The sequence below is a fragment of the Dasypus novemcinctus genome, chromosome 7 (genome assembly GCF_030445035.2).
Source record: "Dasypus novemcinctus isolate mDasNov1 chromosome 7, mDasNov1.1.hap2, whole genome shotgun sequence".
NCBI lineage: Eukaryota > Metazoa > Chordata > Mammalia > Cingulata > Dasypodidae > Dasypus > Dasypus novemcinctus.
This window is the reverse complement of record NC_080679.1, coordinates 1,428,261-1,447,681: the sequence shown is the minus strand read 5'-3', so window position 1 is coordinate 1,447,681 and position 19,421 is coordinate 1,428,261. Positions and strand designations below refer to the sequence as shown.

At 51.4% G+C, this 19,421-nt stretch overlaps 1 protein-coding gene across 19 annotated transcripts in view; it reads left to right on the top strand.

Moving 5' to 3' along the window:
- SNED1 (sushi, nidogen and EGF like domains 1) overlaps positions 1-19,421 on the top strand; it is a 139,427-nt gene that overhangs the window by 113,267 nt on the left and 6,739 nt on the right. For 9 of the 19 annotated variants that reach the window (XM_058299740.2, XM_071216015.1, XM_058299739.2 and 6 more), the window contains 5 exons: positions 7,827-7,943; positions 8,287-8,374; positions 12,117-12,200; positions 13,928-13,965; positions 15,882-19,371. In XM_058299740.2, coding sequence (XP_058155723.1) covers positions 7,827-7,943; positions 8,287-8,374; positions 12,117-12,200; positions 13,928-13,964 — 326 coding nt within the window. In that variant the 3' untranslated portion in view covers position 13,965; positions 15,882-19,371. Of the gene's footprint in view, positions 1-7,826; positions 7,944-8,286; positions 8,375-12,116; positions 12,201-13,927; positions 13,966-14,239; positions 19,372-19,421 lie in introns of those variants that run through there. The other 10 variants (XM_071216013.1, XM_071216019.1, XM_071216017.1 and 7 more) reach the window with 6 other exon arrangements.

Below are 19,421 nucleotides of genomic sequence, written 5' to 3'. Positions count from 1 at the left end.
GGTCCCTGCTCCTGGCAGATCGGGCACTCAGCTGTAGCCAAGTCCATGTTGCTGAGCCCATGCATAACCTCCATCCCCACCGCCACGGCCACTTTGTTCATGAGCCCACTGGGCAATGACAGGAGTGGCTGGGGAAAGAGGCTGAGCATTAGCCACAGAGCGGGTCATCTTATCCACTCGACTATTAAAATCTTCCTCTGCTGAAGTCACCCTCTGGTGAGCATTCAGGTGGGACACAAGTATTTTCCTGATTTTGCCCATTCAGAAAGATCTATCCGTATACCTCTTTCCCAGACCTCTCTGCCACCAATTCTCCAATCATGTTCCTTCCAGTTCCCTGACCATCCCACCAAACCATTGGCAACAGCCCATGAATCAGTGTACAAACACACCTCTGGCCATTTCTTCTTCCAAGCAAAATGACCAACCAGGTGCACTGCTCAAAGTTCTGCCCACTGGGAGGATTTGCCCTCACCACTGTCCTTCAGGGATGTCCCAGAAGGGGGCTGCAGAGCTGCAGCTGTCCACTCTTGGGTGGTACCTGCAGAACCATCTATAAACCAGGCCCGAGTTTTCTCTTCCTCAGTCTACTGATAAGGGACTCCCCAAGAGGCCAACGCTGTGGGCTGGGAAGGAGAAGGTAGCGTGGCCGGGGAGGTGACCATGGGCACTTGAGCTACTTCCTCACGGGTCACACTTTGTGCTTCACCGTTGGGGCCTTGTGATTTTAGTCTAGTAATAGGTTTGGAAGAGAAGAGGGGAGATGGGGGTGAGTAGGAGAAAGATTAGAAATGCCTTGCAAACTACTGACCTTCGGGCATTCCTTTGCATTTTCATCTGGTGAAACAGGATTACTGTCTTCAGGCAGGGGTTGGAAGGCAGGTTCCTCAGGGCAGGGAGGAGGCTGGGCAGTGCTGCTGGAGTTGGACTGGTACCTGCTTCAGAGCTGGGAGGAGGTCCAGACTCCCTGGGCAGCTGCGGGCTGGTGACACAAGCTTGCCATGGTGTGGTCTCCACAGGGCAAGCCATGGCAGGTCTACCCAGTGAAGTCTCAGCAGAATATAGGGTTCTGATGTTCCCACCGATACCATCGTCATCCCATATGGCTTCATCCCTCTCCTTAGGGTTCCACTCCTTTCCAATCAGTGCCTTCACTTTAACAGCAGATGCCCTGCAAGGCTGAGATTTTAGTTTCCTTTGTAACTCTGCTACTCCTACAAAGAGACTCTGAGTCTGGTTTTGAGAGATCTCAAGCCTGTGGCTGCATGAAACAAGATTTTCTTTCAGAGCACACATAGAAACTTTCACATCATTCATATGGTATTGGATGCACCAAGTTGCAAATTTGAAGCCTTTAGCTCATCTCTTGCTTTTGTAACAGTATCCAGAGTAGCTAGGAAGAGCCAGCCAACATCACTGTAACTTTTATTTCCACAAAACTCTGTTATGGTGTGGAAAACACTCTCACCCTGATGCTTGCCTCTTACAAGGTGGAAGTAGGCACATCCAGTGGTGCTCTCTTACACAGGACTGTCAGTGGCCTCTTCATTATTGGAAAGGGAGTCATTAGTACCCTTGAGTCCAATTAGAATAGAGAGCCTATTGCAAAACTGCCAGAACCACTTTAGAAATCCCATTTTTAAGATTCTGTTTCTCAAAAACCACTCTTGGTACCAAGCTGTATTAGGGTTCTCTAGGAAAACAGAACCAACAGGAGATATCTGTAAATAGTATGAGATTTTATAAAATTCTCTCTTATGACTGTGGGGATGTTACTGCATTTTATTTAGGTTCTTGGCTGTGCTGCAGAAATGAATTTCAAGAGCACACTGGGTGAGTTAGGCCAGTAATTTATTCAGGTAGGGAGGGAAGAGATATGGGAGAAAATAACAGAGCAGGGGTCCCAGGTAGAGAGGAAGGGGTTGAAAAGTGATAAAGCAGGCTGGTTTACAGACTACAATTTCCCATTATAGATTATAAATCCCCGGGTTTACTTGCGTGGCCACAGGGCAGAGGAAAAACGGCGAGAGCAGGGTGGGTCCACAGGCGAGAGAGCCCCCCGAGAGAACTCAGGCCCCCCGCCGCTTTTTGAACTGCTAACTACCCCGCCCCTTTGCTAACGGCAGGGGAGGAGCTCCGCTGTTCACCATTTTGATTGCTTGTTTCCCCCATCGGTCTCCCAGGAGGGCCCAATGATCAAGTCCCTGGGGAACACCCGGGGCTTCTCCTGGCTTCCGAAGGAAGCCTTCCTCTGAGCAGCAGAATCTTGGGGAGGGTCTTCCAGCAGCCATCTGGGGGTCATTGACGTCCACGTGGACTTCCTGCCAGGCTCCAGATCCATCTGTTTATTAGCCTGCGTCAGGGAGGCACAAGTCCAAATTCCACAGGCAGGCTGCAAAGCAGGGGCTCCGGTGAAGGTCCCAGATGAGTTCCAGCAGATGCCGGCTGCCCAGAGCCGAGCTGGAAATACTCTCTGGAAGGCAGCCAAGCTCACCACTATACCACTAATGCCGGAAATACTCTGAGTGCTGAAATCGCTTCCCCTTTTAGATAGAATCCAATCACTCATTGCTGACGGCAATCTCCTTGATCACAGATGTAATCAGCATGCATGTAATGAACTCACTGAGGACTAAAGTCCTTAAATGTCCTTGTATTACAGTTAGCCCAGTGCTTGCTTGACCAGACAACTGGGCACAATTACCTGGCCGAGTTGATACTTTAGCCTAATGATCACAGAACCTGAGCTTTAAAAGCCCATGACAACATTTTGCTCTGCCAGCATTCGCCAACTCAGATGGAGGGTATTAAAATGCTCCAGCGATGTCACAGTGAACGAGACAGGAGCAGCACACAGAGAGGAACAGGCTGGGCTGGAGCCACGGGGAGCCCAGCACGAGACCCAAGCAGAGGCAGGATCTCCGGCCACGTGCACACGCCAGCCCTGGCGCCACGACGCCGTGGAACGGGCCGCCAGTGGCCAGGCGCTGGTCAGCTTCGTGAAGCTGCAGTGACGGCCAGCCACCAGCTGCCCGCTCCCGCCCACCGCTTGGGGCACAGCGTCCCCCTCCGTGACTTGGAGGGCCGAGAAACTTGCACGTGCCTCAGTGACCGGCTCTGCCCGTGGCATGTCTTGCAAGCGCCTGCTCACAGGAGGCACCTGGCCCCACCAGTACGTGCAGCTGGGCCAGCGCTTCGCGGTCACAGCGAAGCCCGTGCGGGTGGAGGCCCCTCTGGCCGGCGGCACTGGCCGTGACTCCGAGCACGCGGGGGAGCCTCCTGGCGCCCCTCACTGCACCCTCATCACATCAAGCCGGCGGGGGCGGGGAGGGGGAGTCGACTCTCCTGGGACAAACGGCTTCTACAAATTTACACAAATGCATCCCCAGCAGCATTTGGGACAAAGAGAGCAAAATAAACGGAGAAAAAATGTAAAACCCACAGGCAGAGATGGGAGACGGGCAGAAAAGGAATGTTTGAGCGCGGGCTGGGTGGGAGGGCATGCGGGGCTCCCGTGGCTCTGCGGGGGACGGGGCGCCACGAGAGAGGGCTGCACCTGCTGGCTGCAGTTTCACTGGAGAGCGTTGCTCACACGTGAAGAGAGAAGTCTTTAGGGAGCATCTAACCAAGCGGGAGACTCCTAAGTGCCATCCTGCTGAAAGGACGGCGGGGCCCAGGGGGTGGAGGGGAAGCCACGGCCCCAGGCAGGCGCTGGGCCGCCAGTGCGGCTGCCCGGGGGCGGCCGGGCCCTGGGCTCGAGTGTGCTGTGAGCTCTCGGCACCCAGGGCACGTCTTTCTGGTCTGCTCCCCGCCAAGCCCCTGCACAGTGGCACAATCTCCCCACTTGACCGAAGTTGAACAACTCGCACCCAAGCCGGGAGGCAGCAGGCAAGGGCCTCGGAGCTCGCTGGTGCAGAGCTGGGACCCAGGAGAGACTGGGAACAGGGAGACCAGCCTGCGCAGAAGAGATGGGGGGCTGGCCGTGGGGGTGGCAGCAGGGGTGCGGCCAGGACAGGGACCCGCCGGCCTCCTCCTGACCCCCGACCGAACCGGCGGCCAGCACGTGAGGCCTGACTCGGTGTCCCCGCGCTGGCGGCGTGTGCGCCTGAGCGAGCACTGGACGGGAGTGGGGGGCCGGGCTGTGCCTCCACCCTGCTCGGTCACCCACAAGCCGACGCCCTGGGCGGGTGCTTCGCTCCTCCCGACAGCCCTTCCTGAGAACGGCAGGAACGGCTTGCGGGGCGAGAGGAAAGAAAGCCCACGGTCTGTAGGAGAGATGGAACTTGTGTGGGTCCCAGAAAAGCTCCTGTTCTCACACTGGTCCGCTCCTGTGGGTGTGGGCCCCCTGAGCTGGACTCACCTGGGGGATCGCGCAGTGAGGCGCGGCCCGGGGTGGGGCGCGGTGCTCCTGCTGGAGCCCTTCATGAAACGGAGCACGACGCAGACACGCAAGAAGCGGCAGAGGAGAGAGGAAGGCACGACAGGGCAGCCGCAGCAGCGCGGCCCGCAAGAGCAGCAGACCCCGGGCGCCGGTCGCGCGGCGGAGCCGGGACCCTGGACCCCGGCGGTGAGGCAGCGTCTCCGTGGTGCCTTGACTTGGGCATTTTCAGTCTCAGAACTGTAAGCTTTTAACCTAAGAAGTTACCGTTGGAAAAGCCCCCCGTCTCTGATACATCGCTCCCAGCAGCTTCTAGCCAACTAAAACAGAAGTTTGTGACAAGAAAGTGGGACACTGCTGCTATGCAAAGACCAAAACTGCTGGGACCGTTTTCAAAATGGGCCAGGGGTAGATTTTGGCAGAACTGTGAAATGCTTGGTAGAAAAGGCCGATAGTGCTCTGAGGAGACCATGAGCTACAAGGTGGAGCCTACAGTTACTTCTGAGGAGGGCGCGGACAGAACGGCAGCTGTGTCATCGCAAACGGAAGGAAGGCGACCCTTGCTTTAAAGCGGGCTCAGCATAGTCTACATTTCATGGAAGTCTTCTCTTTTTTTTTTGGAGGCGCCAGGGACTGAAGCCAGGGCCTCACACGTGGAATGCAGGTGCCCAGCCCCGAGCCGCACCCTCTACCCTCATAGGTTTTTGGGTTTTTAAAAATATATAGTTTAGTTTTATTGTTTTTCGCCTTTATTAAAGGTTACATTGTATTGTATGAAATCTTCTGAGTCTTAGTTATTTAATTCAAAATATTACTCTGAAATTTCTGCCAAAGGCCTTTGGGTTATTTCCAGTTTGTTTGTTTGTTTGTTTTTTCTTCTTTCTATATATTTTTTAATTTTACTTTTCCCCCCCAACCCACCCTATTATTATTATTATATTTTTTATTTCTCTCCCCTTCCCCCTGCCCCCAGTTGTCTGTTCTGTGTCTATTTGCTGCATCTTCTTTGTCCGCTTCTGTTGTCAGCGGCACAGGAATCTGTGTTTCTTTTTGCTGCGTCATCTTGTTGTGTCATTTCTCCGAGTGGGCGGCGCCATTCTTGGGCAGGCTGCACTTTCTTTCGCGCTGGGCGGCTCTCCTTATGGGGCGCACTCCTTGTGCATGGAGCTCCCCTATGCAGGGACACCCCTGCGTGGTAGGGCACTCCTTGCGCGCATCAGCACTGCGCATGGGCCAGCTCCACGTGGGTCGAGGAGGCCCGGGGTTAGAACTGTGGACCTCCCATGTGGTAGACGGATGCCCTATCCACTGGGCCAAGTCCACTTCCCTATTATTTGTTAAATATATTTTTTATGACATAAGCTGAAAACTTATAAAACAACATGCACATGTGCAGAATTCCCAAACAACACCCCTCCATCAACACATCACACTGGTGGAACATTTGTTACAGGTAAGATAACATCATCTGATTGTTACCATGTCCATAGTGTACATTTGGCTCACATTTTCCATACTGCCTTATTACTCAACACAGTACATCTTTCACATAGATGCAAGAATAGTATTACTGCTAACCACAGTCCATAGGTCACTCCAGCTGTATTTTTCCCATGCTTCTCCACATTCCCAACACCCTGCAGTAGTGATGCACATTTGCTGTAGCTCACGAAGGACACTCTTGCATCTGTACCATCAACCACAATTCTCATCCACCTCTTGGTTTACTGTGCTATTCAGTTCCTAGATTACTCTCTAGCATTCTGACAATTGGCATTTACATACCTAGACTACCATTTTCAGCCACATCCCCATTTATAAATAAATAGCTATTACTCAGTATGTTACCATCCACTCTATACATTTCCACACTTTTACAGTAAAGGTAATTAAAACTTCTACATACATTAAACATCAGTAGTCCATCTTAGTCCTCCTCTTATCTCCTTTAAGAATCCACCACCTACCACCAGGTCTTGAAGATATTTTCATACAATTTTTTCTAGAAGTTTTATGGTTCTTGCTTTTATTTTTAGGTTTCTGATCCATTTTGGGTTAATTTTTGGATAAGGTGTGAGATAGGGGTCCTCTTTCCTTCTTTTGGCTATGGATATCCCATTCTTTCAGCACCATTTGTTGAATGGACTGTTCTGCCCGAGCTGGGTGGGTTTAACAGGCTAGTCAGAAATCACTTGACCATACCTGTCAGGATGTGTTTCTGAACCATCAGTCTGGTTCCATTGGTCTATGTGTCTGTCTCTATGCCAGTACCATGCTGTTTTACCACTATACCTAGGTAATATGATTGAAAGTCTGGAGATAAGGACTTGCTTTTCCTTTTTATGATGTTTCTGGCTATTCAGGACCCCTTGCCCTTCCAAATAAATTTGATAATCATAGTGGTTTTTTTTTTAATGCTGGTGGAATTTTTATTGGGATTGCATTGAATCTGTATATCAATTTGAGTAGAATTGATATCTTAATGATATTTAGTCTTCCAATCCATGAAAATGGAATGTTCTTCCAATTATTTAGACCTTTTTTTATTTAACACTGAGTTGCAGTTTTCTGAATACAAGTGCTTTACATCGTTGGTTAAATTTATTCCTATTTGATTTTTATCTGTCATAGTTTATTTTCACCACTCTTGGCACTTTTAGTTACTTTTATTGATATGATCTTCGTTTCTAGACGCTCTTCCAGGCCTGTCTCCTGTCTTTTCTTTTCAGGCTCCAGCACACCCTTAAGTAGGGGCAGGGGGCTTGTCTCCCGGGCAGGGCCGCTGCCGGGCTCACCTCTCCACCGGGCCAGGGAGGGAGCCCTGGGGGGCTCGTGGGGGCCTTGGAGGTGTGCGTGGTCGGGGCACTGGACTGGGTGGCACGGCGAGACACTGGCCTTTCTCGAGTATCGTCAGCCACGGGCCGTGCATGGTTCTTACTCCTTTGTGTTTCCCAGGGTGTTTTAAGTTTAAAAATGGCAACAAGTTTCCTGACAGAGCTTGAAAGAACAGAGCAGGCAGAATGTGCCTCTCCCGGCAGCTCCCACTGACTGTTCCAGCCTCTCGGCCGGAAGGCCGGAGGGGCCTGCAAGTGGGGGCCTGTGGGGAGGTGACCCCTCCCAAGCAAAGGGAATGATGCTCCGCCATGGGGCAAATTCTGAGGAAATGTGGGCAGGGCAGGGTGGGGCCGGCCTGGCGGAGCCCGGGCTCTCTCCAGAAGTGACTGGCGGTATCCAGAAGCTGCAGGGGCTCTGAGGGCCCCAGGGGGACTGCCACCCCGCCCAGTCCTTCCGGAGGTCACAAGGTCAAGGGCTTCTCACTTTCCAGGGCCGGGGGCACAGGAGGCAGGGGGGTGGGCTGGGGACTGCAAAGGGTCCTGGGCGTCACACCCCCATCTGCCCACCTTCCCTGGGGTCTGCACCACTAACATCACGGCCTCTTTGTTTCCAGACGCCCCGGGGCCCTGCCCAGAAAGCCCCTGTCAGAACGGAGGCACCTGTGTGCCAGGCGCCACCGCCGTGCGCTGCGACTGCGGCCCGGGGTTCAAGGGGAAGCGCTGTGAGCTGGGTAAGGCGCTGGGGGCTCTGCGCTGCAGAGCTGAGGGCCCGGCCTGGGGCACCCCCGCGGGCAGGCGTTCAGCCGCAGGGGCTACCAGGCCAGGGCCACCAGGGGTCTTCACGCTGGGCCAGTGCCCAGGGCAAAGCGCTGCCCGGGGAACAGCCGCCGTCAGAGCCACCTCGGGCTCGGGGCGGGGGTGGAGGGGGGCGAGGCCTCTCCAAGGCCCCTTGGGACTGGGCCTGGGGGCGGGTAGGGGGGCCAGGTCCCCTGCGCAGTCGGAGGCTGGCCAGGCCGGAGGGGGCTGGGGCGGGGGCAGCTGCCCGCCCTAAGCCCCTTCCCCTCCGTGCCGCAGCCTGCAGGAAGGTGCCCCAGCCCTGCACACGCCTGTTCTCCGAGACAAAGTCCTTTCCGGTCTGGGAAGGCAGCATCTGTCGCCACGTGTAAGTTCCGTTTATGTTCTCAGCCTCAACCCTGCTCATGGAGAGTTCTGGACTTTTCAAAGTGCTTTCTCCAAGTCGGGCTCCCAAGCTGCTGGGTAGTCACGGCAGCTGCGATCCCAGAAGGGGCTCGCCTGGACCACCCGCTGACCCCGCACTGTGCACACTCAAGTGCACGGCACTGCCCTGGGGCCCCGCAGGGCTCCCCCCGTGTCCTGCAGTCCTGCAGCCCATCGCTCAGGCACGGCCGGGTCGCAGCGAGGAGCCCAGTCCGGGACCCTGGCTCTCTTTTCCCCACGGCCCGAAGCCCCAGCTCTGCCATCAACTCACGACGTGGCCCTGGCCTCTGACCTGGCTCATCGTAGCGGCCACTCTGTGGCTCTGCAGGCCGCACCTGGTGTCTGTGGTCAGCAGATACGGAGCACCTAAGTGTGCCACACGCCATTCTAGCCCTTGGGATATGGTGACAAAGCAGACAAACGTCCTGCCCTCGAAATCCTTACATCCTTACCATAGACAATAAACACGAGTAAATTACACGTCGGTTTGGATTTATAATTAGGAAGATCAGTGCTAAGGAAGGAGAAGAGTATGTGAGGCCAGGGGTGCTGGGGTTGGGCTGGGGGACCCTTGTAAGGACTGATTTTGTGCTCAGTGACATGGGGAACTACTGAAGGGTCCCAGCAGAGGAGGGGCATGTTTGACTGCATTTTAAAAAGACCAGTCGGGCAGCTCTTGGGAAGATGGAACAGAAGAGGTCCAGGGTGGAGAGCCTGATTTGAGCTGGGACCCGAAGCCAGGCTTAAGACATAGCAGGAATTCAGAGAAAGCACTGATCTCTCGTGGGAACTGAGAGCTGAGTTTGGGTTCTGTGGGATGACAGGCAGTATCCACACTGTCCATGTTGTCCAGCTGTGTCCATTAAACCAGAGCCCACCAGCCACCAGCAGGCATGTTGGATGTTCCACCAAAGAGCTGGAAAGGAAAGGAGAGCCATCCCCCTAACAAAAGCTTGCGTTCTTTCACTGTCTTTTAAGTGGGTTTCGTGAATTTAACATAGAGTTGGGTCTTTATATTCAGTCTGATCATCTTTGTCCTTTATTGGAGCGTTTAGACCATTGACATTTAACCTAACAATCAACTGGATTTGGTTTAAATTGACAATCTTCCTATTTGTTTTGTTTGTCCCATCTGCTCTTTGTTACTTTTTTCCTTTTCTTGCCTTCTCTTGGATTATTTATTTTTTTAGGATAACATTTTATCACCACTGTTGGCTTATTGGCAATACTTTTTTTAGTGGTTGCTCTAGGATTGACAGTATGCATCTTCATCTTATCACAACATGCCTTCAGTTACCACTAGACCACTTCAGTAGAAGGGAAGACCCTTAGAGCAGTGGGCTTCCGGCTCCCCTCTCCCCCATTCTCTGAATTATTGTCAGACTTAATTTCCACGTAGGGTATGAATCACACATTATTTTTTGTTTTAAACAATTATCCTTACAGTTTTTTAAACAATCCTTTTGTATTTGTGCATTTACCATTCCCAGCCTTCTCCAGTCCTCTGTGTAGGTCTAAGTATCCATCTTGCATCAACTCCCTTTGCTGAAGAAACTTAATGCAACATTTGTTATGGTGCAGGTCTACTGGTGATGAATTCTTTCTGCTTTTGTCTGAAAAAGTTATTACACCTTCATTTTTGAAGGATATATTTACTGGATATAGAATTATCGGTTGTTTTTTCTTTTCAGCCCTTTAAAGGTGTCGTTCTTTGTCTTCTGACTTGCAATTTCAGAAGACAAACCTGCAGTCACATGTCTGCTTGTTCCACCATATGCAATGTGTCCTCTCCCTTGCCCCTTCCCCCATGCCTGCTTTTGTTTTCTCTGTATTACTCTTCTTGAGCAATTTATGATGTGCTTCACTGTAATTGTGCATGTTTCATTATTTGGAGTTTGTGAAGCCTCTTGAATCTCTGGGTTTATAGCTTTCATCAAATTTGGAAAATTTGCCATTATTTCTCTAAATATTTTTTCCTGTCCCCCCATCTCTCTCCTCTTGTTCTGAGTCCCCAATTATGTGTATGTTTGACTGATATTATGCCACAGGTCACTGAGACTCTGTTCATTTTTATTCCAGTCTTTTGTTCTCTCTGCACTTCATTTTGGTTAGATGTTACTGCTACACCTTCAAGTTCACTGATCTTTTCATCTGCATTGTCTAATCCATGGTTAATTCCATTCAGCAAAATTTTCACTTAAGATAGTGTATTTTATCCTCTCTAGAAGTTCCATTTAGTTCTTAGATCCTCCATTTCTCTCTTTATTATGTTTGTTTTCCTTTAGGTCCTTGAATAGATAGGGCAAATTTACAACAGATGTTTTTTTTTTGTTGTTTTTTTTTTGGTTTTTTTTATTGACTTTGTAATAATATTACATTAAAAATATATATGTGAGGTCCCATTCAACCCCACCCCCCCACCCCCCCTCTCCCCCCCCCCAAGAACACTCGTTCCCATCATCATGACACATCCATTGGATTTGGTAAGTACATCTTTGGGCACCTCTGCACCTCATAGACAATGGTTCACATCATGGCCCATACTCTCCTCCATTCCATCCAGTGGGTCCTGTGAGGATTTACAATGTCCGGTGATTACCTCACAACAGATGTTTTTAAGCCTTTGTCTATGACTTCCACGATCATCCTCATTACTGGGTCTTTTCTATTCAGTGACTGTTCTCCTGGTCATGGGTCACATTTTCTTGATTCTTCCTATGATTCTTTGAATGTCTTGTAATTATTGACTGGATACTAGACATTGTAAATTTTTTGCTGAGTACTGAATTTTTAAAATTCTTTTCAGCAGCTCTGCTGTTGCCCACCCATGGCAGGCAGTTATTTGCTGTGTAGTTTGCTCCTTTGAAGCTTGTTTAGGTTGGCTTTAAAATAGCCTTTATTCTAGGGCTAATTTCACCCCACTCCTAAGGCATGGCCTTTCTAAGGTCTCTACCAAACAGCCTATTTTCAAACAAGATGTTCCCACTCTGCTTCTGAGAATTGTTCAGCTCCCTCAGTAGTTTTTCAGGCTTAGCACATAAGTTGAAACTTTGCCCATCTCTCCCAAGATTCCTCTTAAAACAGCTGACAGTAGAGAATTTTAACAGTGAAAACATTTCCCATTCATTATCATTTATAAACCCTGAAAGAGGTGGTATGATTAATTCCCACTGTACATGAAACACAGGCTTAACAAGTTCAAGTGACTTGCACAAAATACCCTGGTTATTAAATGGAAGAGGCAGAACGTGAAATCACTGCCCACATCTAAAGCCTGCATCCCCAAGGCTTCTCAGCCTTCTCTATGAACTACCCATAACACAGAAAAGGGAGGCTGTCCCTTCCTAAAGGCCTTAGGGCAAAGTGGCCAGCCTCAGGGAAGACATGTCTTTGAAATTTCAGATTCTATCTTTCAACATCATGACTTAATTTGTCAAAGTTCATCAAAATGTACTTAAAATGGGTGTTTTATGTAAATTACTTAGTAAATTTAAAAAAAAACAAACCAACACCTGACTCTTACATTGGACATTCTAATACATCCATAGGTCAAGTTTTATTAAGAAAATAATGGCCTTTCTCTCAAACACCATTTTGTTGTCTGTGGGTTCACGTAGCCTAGGTTGAGCAGTTTAGCAATATTCTGTTTCAGTTCCTGGTTTTACACAGCATTCTTGTGACGACAGGTATAAGAGAGTCTACAAAGTTCACCCAGACATCTGCTTCAAAGAGACGTGTGAAAGCACAAGCATCAAGCGGAGCCCACACAGGTGCCGTGCTGGGGGGACGCCCCGCTGTGTCCTGCATGCAGCTCACAGGGCAGCACAGCAAGGGTGGCCGTGGCAATGGCGTGTGGGGAGGGCTGAGATGCGGTGCCTGTGCCCAGATGTGTGGTCTCTGTGCAGCGCATTCTGCAGAGAAGCAGTGTGTGCATACTTGTGGCATGTGAGCAGTGTGTATACTTGTGGCATGTAAGCAGTGTGTGTATACTTGTGGCATGTGAGCAGTATGTGTATACTTGTGGGATGTGAGCAGCGTGTGCTGGGCAGAGCAGCAGTGTATACTTGTGGGATGTGAGCAGTGTATGCTGGGCAGAGCAGCAGTGTATACTTGTGGCATGTGAGCAGTGTGTGCTGGGCAGAGAAGCAGTGTGTGTATACTTGTGAGATATGAACAGTGTGTGTATACTTGTGAGATATGAGCAGTGTGTGCTGGGCAGAGCAGCAGTGTATACTTGTGGCATGTAAGCAGTGTGTGCTGGGCAGAGAAGCAGTGTGTGTTTACTTGTGGGATATGAGCAGTGTGTGCTAGGCAGAGAAGCAGTGTGTGTATACTTGTGGGATATGAGCAGTGTGTGCTGGGCAGAGCAGCAGTGCATACTTGTGGCATGTGAGCAGTGCGTATACTTGTGGCATGTAAGCAGTGTGTGTACACCTGTGGCATGTGAGCAGTGTGTGTACACTTGTGGCATGTGAGCAGTGTGTGCTGGGGAGGGGGTGTCACTCTGGCTCTGCATGTTCACACAGTACACGGCATAGAAACAGGAAGCTGGAGCTCTATTGACAGGCCCGCATATATGACTGCAAATATAGTAAATCTCCATTTAATTTTTAGTTAACTTAATAGATATATATTCATAAAGCACACAATCCATCCAAAGGGTACAATCAATGGTATCTGGTATAATCAGAGTTGTGCATTCATCACTTCAATCAATATTTGAGCATTTTCATTACTCCAATAACAATAATACACAAGAAACAGACAAACTCTCCGTTTTATTTATTTATTTATTTTTTTGAGGTACCAGGGGCCAGAAATTAAACTCAGGACCTCATCTGTGGGAAGCCGGTGCTAACCACTGAGCCACACGGGCTCCTGAGCTGGTTTTCCGTTTGCTTGCTTGTTTTTTTGAGGCACTGGGAACCTAACCCAGGATCTCCCATATGGGAAGCAGACACTCAAACACTTGGGCCACATCCACTCCCCTCCATTTACTTTTATTTACTTATAACCAGGTTCTTTCCCCAACAGATTTAAGGTGGTCACAAGAATTAGGACAGTTTGGGGTTCATACATGCCTAAATATGTTACGTGCCTTGATAGTCTAAAACAGTAATACTCTTCTTTAAATGGATAAATAACCTCACTCAGTTTTGCATTCCTGAGTGTCAAGGAAGAGCTGAATGTGTGCAACCTGCCAGCAGCACTGCTCCACCTCAGTAGGTAAAGGACACCTCTTCCCAGGTCAGCTCTCGCTGTCTCTCTTCCACACGCTTCTCCATAGTTCAGATCCCGCCAGGTCGCTCTTCTCCCACCTCCAAGCCATGTAGGTGCCCACAAACTAAAATGCCCACATCTGTGTCTGTCTCCACAATGGTGTCCCCAGACTGGAAACTAGTTGTCCTAAAGAAGACAGAATTTCAGTGGTCACCCTGCACTGGGGCGCTGGAGGACGCCAGTGTTTTATTTATTAAGCTGCTCTTCTCTATTTCAGGAAACAAAGTAACAGTCCAACACTGAAGACATCTTAAGGTAGGTCTCTCCACCTTCCCAAGCAGAGCGGTTGGGAAGCCTGAGGTCGCCCCTCCCAGCTCTCCACCTTTAGATTCCGCTAGCTCCTTCCCACAATGTGAAAGAATGCTCAGGTGTGTACTGTTATGTTACAAACTCCCACAGAGGAAAGTTTCAGGGTTCTCCAAGGGGGTAACAAAAATAGAAATAAAACAAACAACCCTCGAAGGGGGTTAAATTATTCACCAGTTCCCAAAGCAAGGAAGAGAGAAAACTATCTATGCTTCCCCCCCAGTAGGCATAAACTCTGCACAAGCACAGACACAAATACACTTTCAGGCGGCAACGAAGCTCTCTGGAGGTGAGACGCAAACCCCACTCCGCCTCAGGGAAACGTGGCCTCCCCTGCCGTGGACCAAGAAGCCCATTCCCGGAGCAGCTGCTCCCAGGGGGTGGACTTAGCCGGGAAGACCACCTGGCACTGGGAGAAGGTGGGAGGACAGTGGGGGGGGGGCCTGGATGCTGAGATAGGTGCGGATTTACGGATGTGCTCCCCAGACCTGCTAAGGGTGTTCTACTCAAAGAAAATATGGAGTGGGAGATCTTAATCAAGTGATGTTTGGAAAATCCTACTTCTGTGCCTCTCACTAGGAGAGTCGAAGTGGACCCTGAATGCTAAGCATTCAGAAATCAGAAAATAAATCACATTTTAATTCTGTTTAATCCAGAATTTCCTAAACTCTTTTGGCAACTGAAACCCCCATCCCACCTCCCCCCCCACAAACTCTGTTGAATATTAAGGTATACATGCACACTTCACAACAGTGTGGCAAACAGCGGGTTAAACCACAGGGCCCCACACACAGTCCGAGGCCAACTACATGCCAACCAAGACTTCTTGGCTGCACGATGTCACTGCAGCCAGCAGGAAGGCCTGGGGCAGTCCCCTGGCCCCACACGCGGTCAGAAACGAGGGGAACGTTCCGTTTTCAGTGGGTTGTGGCAGAGAACGAGGCGCCCTCAGTGAGCCACGGCACAAACAGGCCCTGCTCTTACGCGGCCGAGGCGGCTGGGGGAACTGCCACGCAGGGAACAGCAGCTGGGGTTCTGCACGGGAGACTTCGGGGGGCTCGCTGCAGGAAGACGGGTCCCCCACGGGGAAGGCCAGCACAGCGGGAACGCGGCCTCCTCAGCGCCTGCAGCCGCTCCGGAGCTGCCACCCTGCTCCTGATGTGAAGCCCCGAGGAGAGCCGCTGGCAGCTCTCAGCACCTGCCGCTCCCAGCCCGCGCCGAGGTGTGCCACCAACCCACTGCTAGGATAAGAGCCCACACACGCCTGTGGTCTGTGGACGTTTAAATCTCCAAAAAGTCACCTCTAGGAGTTTTTAAAAACTTGCTCAGCAAATTTATTTCTATGAAAACAAACCAAACCCACCATCTAAGTTCCATATTATGAGCTGGTGGCTTGCAGAGCACCCGTTCTTGGGCAAAGGTGTGAAACACCCTGAGTTAACCAACAGGACGCGGGGGGCCGATGGCCCCAGCCGCCAGGGAGCCGCGGCCTCCTTCCACACGTCGGCTCTTCCACCCACCGTTTACCTCCAGACACGCACACACCCAGGAGCGCGAGAGTCCATTTCAGTGCAGAGTCGTGGGGCCACCCCGGGCCCTCGGAGAAGAGACCAGGGTGCTCACCAAAGGGAGGAGGAAGGAGCAAGGAATCTAATCTCTGAAATGCTGGCAGGACCCGGCCCAGGGCTCCTAAGGACGGGGTGCAGCCCTCCCCCACCCAGACCCAGCGCCCCTCACACAGAGCAGAGCTGATGACGCCAGGTCCCCTGGGGCCGTGGCTGGGCCAAGGCGGCACGGGAAGGAGTGGCTTCGAAGGGGGGTGGGACTGTGGTTCTCAGCAAGCCCCACTTTCTTTCTCTTCAAAGGATTCAGGACGTTTTTGTCATGCTTCATCAACCTCAAGAGTTTCTAAGACCCTGGAAGATGAGGTCCAAAAATTGGCTTGAAAAGGACACCATGAGAGACAAGTTCTTGGCTGGAGTTCCCCCAGGGCTTCTCTCGTTGAGCCTGCAGGGAACAAGAACCAGACCCGCCCACCGCCCTCCGGAGCTGGCCTGAGACCCACCTCAGCCTGTGCTTCTCTGAAGGTGCAGCCCGCATGCCGCTGTGCACCAGAACCATGTGTGTGAGCCTGGGGTCACGAAGCTGGGGCCAGCGACACTCCTGCAGCGCTCACAGGCCGAGAGGAAACCTCCCCAGGACAAGCCGTCCAGCTGCGGAGACGCTGGCCCTCTTCTCCAGATGGTGGGGCAGGGGAGGAGGGCAGGAGAGGCTATGAAAGGGCAAGCCCACCCAGGCGGCCTCACCTCCTCTCGCCCTCAGATTATTTGCACTGATATTTTGCAGGCTGATGACCCATCACCTAGACCAGTACATTTTAAAAGAGAACGTGTTAATTAATACTAATGTGGACTTCAGCTGTTTTCGACTACAACAGGGATGGGCAGACTTTCTGTAAAGGGTCGGTGTATTTTTGGCTTTGTGAGTACTGGCAACTAGCAGCTGTAGCGGGAAGGCAGCCACAGACCTTCGGCGTTGGGCATGGCAGTGTTCCAACAAGCCTTATTTACAAAAACACGCAACAGGCTGGGTCTGGCCCGCGGGCCAGTCTGCTGACCCCTGACCTATGAGATCATGCAGTAAAGCCATCCTTTGGAAGAAAAGCCACCACCAAGGCATCAGAGACCCTAGTTTCCATGGAAACAAGCTGCACAAAACCCTGCGTGGAAAGCAGAGCTGGCACCCCACTACAGGCAGCGAGGGGCCTCCCTGTGAGCCTGCACGCAGTGAGGGTGCGGCTTGAGTGGCTGATCAGAGGACGCTGATGACCTTTAGCCCATGACTCAGGCAATCCTGCTCGACGCACCATCTTTGACAGGCTTTGCTCTTCCCTAGCAGAACCCTGCGTCCTCTTGCCATGTCAGCTTCTAGTACATTTTTAACCATCTCTAAGGTCTTCTCCCTGAAAATGAGGCTAATACCAAGGAAGCCAGCCCTGGCTCTTACTATGCTGAGTACAAGTGACCCAAACTGGAGACGCAGCCCCTGCTGCGCGCCCTGCTGATCCTGCCGATCCTGCCTAGTCTGTACTGCAGAAAGGGCCTCCCTCAGCTGGTAAAACACATTTTTGAAGCATTAGTCTATTCCAGGCTTTTTGTTTTTATTAAAACTGTGTGCATATGTCTGTGTGTTACGCAATTTGTTATTTTCAGAAAGGACAGTCATTTCAAGAAGTCTCTACTGTAATCAGGAAGCCTTCACCAAGCCATGAAGACTCAGAGAAGAAAGGCTTGAGCTCAGCCAAAGGTGCTGGACACCAGGTGAAGACAGAAACGCGCAAACACGAACTCACTGCTGACGGCCGCAGCGTGGGAACCTGCCGCTGGTGCCTGTGAGCGCCATGGGCGTTATCAGCCCGTGTAAGAGCAGGTGGTATCACTGGAAGAGCAGAGGAGACTGTCGACCCCATGTTTATAACCTCAAGCCCCTCAAGCGTGACGCAGACGTTAACTTGTTCCAGTTTTTAACTTACAAGACTGTTTCTACCAGAAAAGGTCTACTGAATACTGAGTTTGGTGCTGTATTGTCATATGATTAATCCATTTTGATGTTTTACAATTTAAAGTATCTAGTAAAAAGACTTCCTAATTCTAAAGGAAATATTAGTCATTCTTAAAACATTCCAAAAACCCACCACTGCTTTTCTCACATGGCACATCCTTAAAACTTTAATTTCTTCCTTGAAATAATTCAAAGTCCACCTGTAATTCCCCAAGGAAATTAAGAGTAATGGAATCAAAATTACCAGAAGCATAACAATTTATTCTGTGTCAGAATGAAAGGCACGTTCACGAGTTAAAGAACGCTCGGAAGAACCGATGGCTAGATCAAGTTAAGATCTGGGACTATACTTCAGACCCGACTGGGCGTGAGAACAGCGCCCCAGGTTCCAGAACAGGGGCAGTTCCTCGGACTCCACAAATGGTAGAGTAAATCAAAACACTTCTCCCTTTCCCCCTTGCATGTGGCAGTCAGGGATGGGAGTGATGAGACGGCGACGCCAGCGCTGAGGTCCCCCGGGCACGGCAGGTGCTGGGCCCACCCAGGCGCCAGCCGCCTCCACCACGCCCGTGGCTGGGACCCCCCGCCGACTAGGACTCAGGTGACAGACTCACTGAGCCACTTCCTTTCTTGGCAAAATGTCCTCCATGCAGTCCTGCTCCGACCGGAGCCTGCTGGAGGAAGCAAGCGCACCTACACCTCAGTGCTGGACACACCGTAAAACCACCTCGAATCTACCAAGCACCCCAGCACGAGGGGAGGAAGCCTACTGGAAAACTCAGCTACTGACCTTTCTTCTAAATAAAATAAACACAGTAAACTTAAGTCCATTTAAACTCTGACGTTTTCACGAATGCCTGACTCCGCTCACGTCTGACTGAACCTCACAGGCCTTGAGCAGTTTCTCCGCCTTGTCACTTGTGCTCTTCTGGGTAGGGAGATTCTTTATCAAGGGAGCTGAGCTGAGCATTAGCTTAGCAGCCTCCTGGCTGCTGACACCCAAGATACTAGGTGTGTCCTGGAGGACAGGCTCGCCCTTGGATTCCCACGCTGTCACCATGGGACACCCAGGCCAGGGATCAGCAGTCTCAAACGCTGGAAAACTGCAGCTGAGACCCAGCTCAGCGCCACATCCCAGAAACACTTCCTGCAGCGTCAGCCTCGTGCCAGTTCCCCACCCTCCATCTTGTGCCCCCGACCCTCTCGGGTCCCCACAGAGCCCCGCTGTCACCGCTGGGCCTCTACCTCAGGGACTGCCCCCAGCTTAGATCCAGCTCCTCCGCCGACCCCTGGGCTCCCCGAGGAGGCTCTCTCCACCCTGGGTGTCGTGGAGCGCTCGCTGGCTCCCCAGCAGCCCAGCTCTAGGGCCCTGTGAGGGCACCTGGCCTTCTCGAGCTCACAAAGCCCACCTGTAAGGTAAGTGGGGGGAGGACGCCCAGGCAGGGCACCCATGCTCCCCCCTGCTCCAGCGTCCTCCGGGCTGGCACACAGGGGCTGCGCGTCCACCAGGGCCTGGAGCCAGAACAAAGCAAAGCTGCCTGAGAGGCGAGAGCAGGGAGGGCCTGCTCTTCACTCAACGGTGCCAATAAGCCCGAAGACAGGAAAAATCCCAGAGCTCTGCTGGCCTTAGGACGCTGTGCAAATTGAACCACACGTCACTGACCAAGTTCTTGTGCTCTGCTGTACACTGAATGCCTTTACAAAGTGCTATGACAGATCTGAATTAAAAAGGAGTATTTTTGTGGAATATCTGCTACTTGTTTTCATAAAATAAAGAGCTGTGATGTGCTAAAACCTCGCTGCCTTCTCTAGTTGTCTTTACCATCAGGAGAACACAGAGCGAC